At 53.2% G+C, this 8201-nt stretch overlaps 1 protein-coding gene across 1 annotated transcript; it reads left to right on the top strand.

Annotated features, from left to right (window-relative positions):
• Window positions 1-322: 322 nt before the first annotated feature.
• On the top strand, window positions 323-8195 carry LOC100544731 (C-C motif chemokine 4 homolog). Its single transcript, XM_010721858.2, has 4 exons — window positions 323-408; window positions 6579-6785; window positions 7061-7175; window positions 7623-8195. Exons 2-4 carry the CDS (start codon window positions 6713-6715, stop codon window positions 7720-7722), a joined length of 288 nt encoding a protein of 95 aa, XP_010720160.1. The 5' UTR covers window positions 323-408; window positions 6579-6712; the 3' UTR covers window positions 7723-8195.
• The last annotated feature ends 6 nt before the right edge of the window (window positions 8196-8201 follow it).

The raw sequence follows: 8201 nt of genomic DNA, 5'->3' as shown, positions 1-8201 counted from the left end.
CGCGCCATTGGCCAAGCTATCTGCCACTCACGGAGCGGTCTGCCCCGCCCGCCTCGCCGGCTCCCCTCCCTGCTTCCGCCCCTTTGCTCTCATTGGCTGCTCCTAACGCCACTCAGAACGAGCTCTCCGGAGAGCCGGTCTCGAGCCGTGCAGGCGGCCAGCTTACGTGATCGTCGCCAGGCTCATTGGTCCGTCCGCACGCCGCTCAACACCAGATCCCGCCCCTCCAGAAGAGCTACGCCTCGGAGCTCCCACCCTGCCCGTGGTCCCGCCCCCAAGCAAACTCTCTGCGATGATTGGCCGCGGCGCCTGCCGCTCATACACTCCGTCCTCGTCCGTGCGCGTCCGCGCGTGGCGGCGATGGAGCGTGGCGCCCGCTGGCGGTCGGGAGCTGATAACGGGCACGAGGTGCCGGGGCTGTTTGGGGACGGTGGGCAGCCGGGGTGGGAAGGTGACGGGAACTTTCTGTCACCTGGATGTGCGCGGGGGCTTTGGGGCGGGAGGCAGCTGCAAGCCCCTCCGGCTGAGCAGGGCGAGGAGGAAGCACGGCTTGCCATGCAGCGCTCTGAGGCCGTTCCGTGTTCGATCCCTGACGTTGGCAAAGGGAAGCGCGGGGAGCTGGGCTGGGAATGCACCAGCCGTGTTCTGGGACCTCAAAAGCAGACGTAAAACCAGTGTCACCACTTCTGGGGACAGCAAAACCATCCTGTCTGCCCCAGCAGAGGTGACGGGACCATCCGGGAGGAGCTGCTTAGGATGTGGGTTGCCTCGAGCAATTGTGCAAGCAGTTACGGGCTGTGTAACTCACTGCTGAGGTGTATTTTTCAGCTGAAACAGTTGCTGCGCACACAGCGCAGCCGTGAGCAGCTGCTGGTGTGACACATGTGCACATCTCTGCGCTTCTCAGGTTCCCAGCTGCTGGGAAATGGCCAGCGCTGTGCAGCTAGGCCGCCTCACTCCGTGGCTCGTCTCTGTCTCCCTTCTGCCTTCCCTCTAATGCACTTTTTGGAAACCTGCCTCCTTCCTTTGGGCTGCGCCCAATGGAGCTGTAATGGGTTTAGTCCAGCCACTCTTGCAGCAAGGTGATTAATAATTGAATAAATGAAGTCATTGCTGAATAAGATGAAGGAACGGATGACCACAAAGAAAAAGGGAAGAATGGTCCATTGGATGTCTGCCCATCCCACCCCTCTGCCTGGCTAAAAGCACCCTGCTCCAGCACGGCCCCCAGCAAGCAGGTGTGGGGCTGGAGGTTGGCAGCACTTTGGACCCATGTGAGGGGTTCGTGTCAGCTGCTGTCTCTCACTGAGGAGCAGTCAACTTCTCTCTGTCCGTGGCAAGGTCCCCATTCTGGGACCTGGACTGCCCACTGTGGAGATGCCTTGTCTGAGAAGGATTGGAGGAGGGCAGATGGATGCAAGCCAGAGCAGGCTCTTCCTACCAACTGCTCCAAGGCAGGGGCTGCAGCAACATGGAGCCAGAACCAGCCCACAGTTAGCTGTTTAGAGCACTCTGTGGTGCTGCTGGGCTGTGCCTTGAGTTTTGCAGGAACCTGGGGGTCTGCTTTCTGGTGGGAAAACTGTTAGGCAGGTTATGAGATGCTCAGAGTGGGCACAGGGCTGCCCTGAGCTGGTCTGCTCCTGTGCCTCTTGTTTCATGGAGAGGTGATGGCAGAGAGCTGGAAGTAAGAAACGCAGAGGGAAGATGGGCTGGGCACCACTGCAGCTGCCCAGCAGGTCCTCAGAATCCACGGCTGGGTTTCCTCTGATCAGAAGCTCCTTCCTCTAGCTCAGTTCCAAGAGGCTGGGCTGTAGCCTGGAGGCAAAGGGCAGAAGGAGAACCTGTCATGGGGGTGTCTGTGAGGACAGATACTTCTCATCTTAATCTTGACCCAAAGGACCTGCAAGCCACAGGGGACAGGAAATAGCAGGAGAATGACTGGAAGGGATGTCAGGGGCTGTGAGCCCTGACCAGGCAAAGGAACACTCCGTTCCCAGAGCTAGGAGCTGCAGGCTCCCTGTCCAGCCACCCTTCCCAGCCAGAACTGAGAGAGCCCCAGGGTGCCGCTGCCACGCTCCTCACCCTCCTGTGGCCTGGCCCAGGCTCAGAGTGAGCACAGATTCCCCCTTGTTTCAGCAAGAAAATAGAGGCACAGAGAGCACCACAGTCCCTCCTCTGTTATCCAGCTGGCTGGGCTGGAGCAGGCGGGCACGGGGCTCTGTGCAAAGATCCTGCTCTTTTTGCCCTGGAGGTGAGCCCTCTAACAGGCTTCCACGCTTCTGGAAACACTCTAAGACACAAAACCCCGAGCTTCCCGAAGCAGAGAAGCCAGCTCTGTTGGACACAACTGCAGGGAAGTGGTTCTGACAGTCCTTCCACAAATGCAATAATGGCACCACAAGTACAAACCTGGTGATGAGGCTGAATGTACAAATATGGGACAAAAATGTTTTCTGAGCTAAAGTGTCCACGTGTTATGAGGTGAGGACTGGGTCTTGGGTGCAGGGTGGTGGCTCAGACCCAGCAGGAAAGTTTTTGGCAAAGCAAAAGGCATGTGGAAGCCTGTAGGGCAGGCGGAGACTGCACATGAGGCTTTATTAACTTCTGATCCCATTTTTTGATACTTTAGGCAAAATGGCTGCTGCTGAGTCCTTGTCAGCTAAAGCCGTCACAGAGCCTTTGTAGGAAACAGGCCTGGACTGCTACATGGGGCAATGAGTAGGGAGGGGAAGGAATGGTTGTCACTTAGCAGGACTGTCACTGCCCAAGTGCACAGGGTGCTATGAAGCCTGAGGGCATCCTGTACTCCCTACCTTTGTCCTGGGTGAGCTCCCGTACCTGACCCATTCACCAGGTGTGTTCTCTCCACTAAAGCCTCAGCAGCTGCCTTCCCTTTTCCAGGAATCCAAAAGCAAAGCTGAGCGTGGCTTACAGCTGCATTTCCAGGCCAGGACTTTGCTGGGCTGGCTGCCCAGGTGAGGATCTCTCTGGACAGCAGGGCCTGGAGGTGAGCAGTGCTTGCCATCTGCTGGACAGCTTCTCCACTGCAGGGCAGCAGCTGCAGCTTCGCATTCAACCCCAGGCTGAGCACGTCGCATGCACTGCCTGTGCAGAGGTGCAAAAGGCTGCTCTCTCCCAGGGCAGGAGACAGCTTTGCTTCTGTGTTGTAAGTCAGAATGGGATCATTGAGGGAAGTTTTCTGTATGACTTGGGGCGTGCAGGATGGTGTGTGGGACTGCATAACGGCAGGTGCCTGGAGAGGTCAGGTCCTGGCTATCCCAGTGCTGGCGCTCAGCTGGTTTTCTGCAGTTTTTCTGATCCTAAACCTGACCCTGAGTGCTACAGCTGCAGGACAAACCGGCCCAGCCCCGGGCAGGTTGGTGCCTGGTGCTCAGGGAAACCAGGACACATCCACATGGCTGTAATTTGGCAAAGGCAGCCTGGCTTGGAAGTGTTTCCAATGCCTGTGGGGCTACATCCCAATACAGCAGCCCGCTCTCCAGATTCCTGCTCTCAAAGTGAGGCTTTTCTAGGTGCCCTGCATGTACCCTGGGAAATGGCAGAAACTGCATTTTCTCCTTGCTGTGTGTTGAGAAATAGTTGGTGTCTTTCTGCTGACATTTACCACAAATATTCATATTCATACTGTGGTAAACGTCAGCAGATATCCTGATATAGAAATTCCAGTTCAAGGCTTTCACTGCAGTTTCATAGGAGCACCTTACAGCCCTGAAAGAGCAGCTGGCCCAGGAAATCCAACACGGGCAGTTTCTGCATGCAGTCAGGATCCGTGCAGGCTCAGGGTCCGTCCAGCCCAGCAGCGATGCCTCCAGACGTGGGCGCTGCAGATCTGTTGAAGAGAAAGGCAACTCTGTTGACTCCGTTGAATGCAAACAGCCTCCGGCCATTCTCATTTGACACATTTTCTCGAGCCTGTTACTTTGAAATCCATGCCCTGGCTCAGACACATGGGAATTTCCTTGTGATCCCCATGTCCCTCTGCAAGATCTCATCTGAGATCTCATCTGAGATCTTGCTTGTTTTTCTCAGGGCTGTAGCAACCTGCAGCCACTGATTACCCCAATCCTCCTTCCGTTTCCAGCTGATCTGCTCCCAGTTTGGACCTGAGTTCCCACAGTGGTGATGAGGCAGCTCCCGGGGGCACTGCGATAACGAGACTCTTGGTGAAACTCCAGAAGTGAGTCAGGGTGGTGGAGCAGGCTACCTCAGGGCTAAGAAAAGATTTCCTCCTGCATCCCAAAGCTGTTCTTGTAGTGAGTCCAAAGACACCATGTGTGGTTTCTATTGAAAGCTGAAACACGCCATACGGCAGAGGTTTTACAGACTCCATAAATAGCTGCTGTTTAGGATGTATGGTATGGAGGAGGCTTTAGAAATCAAAATATTTAGAGATTTGCTTTATTTGTCTTGGCAGGAGGGAGCAACCAAGACCGAAATACAAAATCATCCTTCAAGGAAGGAATGGAGTTGGGGAAAACATTGAAATGTGGGAATAACAGGTGTCAAAACCTCCAAGAATTCCCTCTACAATGAATGAGAGCAAGAAACACAGCCCAGTATATCTGAAAGCAGCAAGAATTCATTCAAAACGCTTAGGCTCATGTATACTTCTGATAGAAAATTTACTTTTTCCAAAAGGAATTGTGACATTTCCATCAACATCACATTTGAATATTGCAGGAACATCCAGAACACTTAGCTAAAATCAGCTCCAAGCTGGGCTGTGTCACTGTGAGCTGCATGAGTGAGGATGACTCCAGCTCATCCTCCATCCTGTTCCCCTCTCTGTTTTATTCTGGTCCCCATGTGGAGCTGTGTAACAGGAACACTAAGATTGGCCTGAATGGGGAACGTGTAGATGCTGGGTGTGAAAGCACTGGAGGAATTTACAGGAGCAGGGCTATAATAGTGGGAAGTGTTGGTGGAACATAGGTTAGCAGGTCATGGTTTTCTCATCATCATCTCATTTCATCACATCTCATCTCACCATGTGGTTTCCCAGCCTGCCAGTTGGTCGAATCTGTTCTCCAAGCCTGTTTTCAGCACCCCCAGCCTCAATCTGCTGTCTGCTGCTGCAGGAAAGTGAGTCAGCTTGGTCTGGTACCTTGGGCATGTCAAACCATCCCGTCTGTCATCTTCGGTGACACATCCATCAGTCTTTGCAGCTATGATGGCTGCAAAGGGACTGTAAGGTGTGGGCTGGGTTGGAGCAGAGAAGCACCCACATGTGGTTTTATCCTGGCCCACTTTTGCTGATGCTTAGTAACACAGTGTTTTAGTGATGCAAAAGGCTCTGGGCATCTTTCAGTGCCTTCTATCCCACTCCTTCTGAAAGGTCTGACTCACTAAATTCAGTCTGTTGAGCTGTGGTGATACCCTGGAGCACTTAAGAGCCCCGGGCCTGGAATAAGCTCTTCACCTGGTGCAGGGAATCTTTTCACTTACCTCATTGAGTCCCTCCTCTGGACCTCTACGAGGCCACCATGTTGGGCAGTGGTTCCATGTCTAAATGTTCCTCCTCCACAGAGGAGCCCAGTGGCTGCAGCTGTGGTTATTCAGTAGCCACAAACTGCGCCAGCACCAGCAATACCTTGCTCTTGCTCTTCCTCTGCCTGCATGAAGTGTCATCCATGAGCTTTTGCCTGGAGCTCAGCAGAGCCCTTCTGTGGGGATGTTTCAGAGAAGAGCTTCCAGCCAATGCAGTGACACCGTTCATGTCCTAAACGGCACCAGCTGAGCCAGCAAATCTCTTTTGTATGTCTATATGGCTGCTGGGATAATGCCAGGAGGATGTCAGTTCTACATCACTGGAACAAAATAATAATATAAGCCAAACTCCACCATACCAACATCATCGTGAGCTTCTAAAACTCTTGGTGAAGGTTAGCAGTCAATTCTTGCATCCATGGATAACACAGTAGTATTTAAGCTCCATGGCATTTGTGGAAGTGCAATGTAGCAACAGAATCAGTTCCCTAATGAGTTGCTGCAAGTGATGGGACGGACTTGGGAAGACAGGTGAGGAGCCCGGACATAGGACAGCACTGTGCTGTACCCTCTGCCCTGTGTGGTTATGTGCAGGTGGTGTCCTGGTTGCATGAAGAAAGCCCCATCATTCTGGGCAGTGCTGCAAGCAAGACACAGTGGCTGTGTGCCTTGCTGACCAGCATAGCTGGCATGACCCGTGGCTCTTCCTGCTGCCATGGCTGCAGAGCCCACCACTCTGTATTTCTGTGATGCAGATATTCTAGATGTGTGTGCCAGCCGTGCTCATTCTCTATTGTCGTGTGACTTCTAGGCAAAATCTCATGAAACACTACTTCTAGGTTTTTGACTTCTATGTTTTGGTCTGAGGAAAAAAAAGAAGAGTTGGTCATATCCTGTTCCCTCTTATTTCAGAGTATCTTGTCATGGTATATCACTTGCCACATCCGGGCACTACTGCCCGTCAGGGCTCTGGGTACTTCTCTTCACAGGATGGTGTAGGACTCCACACTCTTTACATAGAATTTCTTGACACAGCACTTCTTCCATTGTATCACGCTATCTTTCTGCAGCATTTCGTCATGTTTCCAGCCTTGTGCACCTTTATAAAGCGAGCTGAACCCAGGAATCCCACATCAGGCCTAGTGAAGGACCTTGTGCAGCATTCTAGCCTGACTCCTACAATTAATCTCCACCAAACAGGAACATGAAGTCCTCCACAGCTGTCATTGCTGTTCTCATTGTGGCTGCTCTCTGCTACCAGGTCTCCTCAAGTCCACGTGAGTCCAAGCTTCCCACTCTGTAGGAACTCTTTTCTTGCTCTTTCTGCTGTACAAGTCCCAGTAATTCTTGTTGGCTCTCTCTTCTGAGCATCTGCTATAAGAAAGGAAAGGCACATCTTGCTGCTCTTTGCCTTGCTGAGGGAAGGGTGACTGGTGGTAGACTGGTGGGAGCAGCACCTTCAGTGCAGCCCTTCTGGTTCTGCAAGCCTACTTCTCCCTCCTGGCACTGCTCCTGGTCTGGCTTTAATCAAAAAACCTCTCTTCTCTCCCAGTTGCTGTCAGGTCCCGTGGACCCTGCTGCTACAAATTCTTAAACAAAGCGCTTCCCCCAGGCAAGGTGATGATGTATGAGTACACAGGAAGCGGATGCCCCTACCGCGGTGTGATGTGAGTATTTCTGCCCAGACCCCAGGGCTGCCCACTGAAAGGTGGCAGCACCAAGAAACCCCACAATGTCCTGGCAAGAGGCATAAGCCAGCTGGGCTCTGCCACATTAGGAGAATTACCTGGAAACTTTGCAGGGGGCAATCTCACATTTCAAGCAGCTGGCTTCTGCTCCTCCCTGTTATACCTGAGCAGGTCACCTCCACCAAGACAGAGAGTCCCAGGCAGGACACTGTGCTGGCTGGGGAATACAGCTTGGGGGGGAGTGGCTTTCTCCTCTAAGCAGCAAGGACATCTGTGATGATATTGAGCTCACCCCTGTGTGTCTGCAGGGCTGTTGTGCAGTTACAGAGGTGTCAGCTTGGTGGGGTTCCCAGTGGCAAGGAGCATGCAGTCGCCCAGCCCTGCCCTCCCTTCTCCTCCACCCTTTAACTGTGTTTCCTTCTGCAGATTCACCACAGTTGAGGAGAAGAAGTACTGTGCCAAAGCAGAAGAGAAGTGGGTTCAGGATATCCTGAACATGGAGAAGCACGAGGAAAGCAGCAAGTGAGCTGTGCTCCGATCTCTTCCAGCATCACGCAGCTGCAGACCTCTCATGAGCACCTCCCATCACAGCCCTGTCACCTCCTTGCCCGTGCAAGGCAGACTGTTTGCAGACTGTTTTACAGACTGTATATACTCTTATTTATTTACCTATTTAAGTGCATGCAAAAGCATTTCAATTTATTTGACTTCTCGGGGGCAAACTTTTCCCTGTAATTTGTACTGATTGTCTTTTGGTTGGCTTTGTGATATAAAAACAAAGGAAAGCTGCCCTTCGTCCAGCTGTCTCTCCGTCAGGCAGGGCTGGGGCCCACAGGCCGCACCTGACCCCATTGCGGCCCCATGGCAGCAGGCCATGCTGGGGCTGGGCAGCACCGGCACCAACATCCCCTGTCACCGCAAGGCCTGCCGCCACCACGGCCGGCGGGAGCCCCATCTGGTCCCACTGGGGCGCCCACGCTGTGGGTTGCGCACATTTGTCCCTGC

The sequence above is a fragment of the Meleagris gallopavo genome, chromosome 21 (assembly GCF_000146605.3).
Source record: "Meleagris gallopavo isolate NT-WF06-2002-E0010 breed Aviagen turkey brand Nicholas breeding stock chromosome 21, Turkey_5.1, whole genome shotgun sequence".
Taxonomy (NCBI): domain Eukaryota; kingdom Metazoa; phylum Chordata; class Aves; order Galliformes; family Phasianidae; genus Meleagris; species Meleagris gallopavo.
Note: the sequence above shows the minus strand (reverse complement) of the source record. Positions and strands in the feature narration are given on the sequence as shown.

Coding starts and splice junctions, on each gene's coding strand:
- LOC100544731 (XM_010721858.2), top strand. CDS start 6,713: ATGAAGTCCTCCACAGCTGTCATTGCTGTTCTCATTGTGGCTGCTCTC. Junction 6,786..7,060: donor CCAGGTCTCCTCAAGTCCAC/GTGAGTCCAAGC, acceptor CTTCTCTCCCAG/TTGCTGTCAGGTCCCGTGGA. Junction 7,176..7,622: donor TGCCCCTACCGCGGTGTGAT/GTGAGTATTTCT, acceptor TTCCTTCTGCAG/ATTCACCACAGTTGAGGAGA.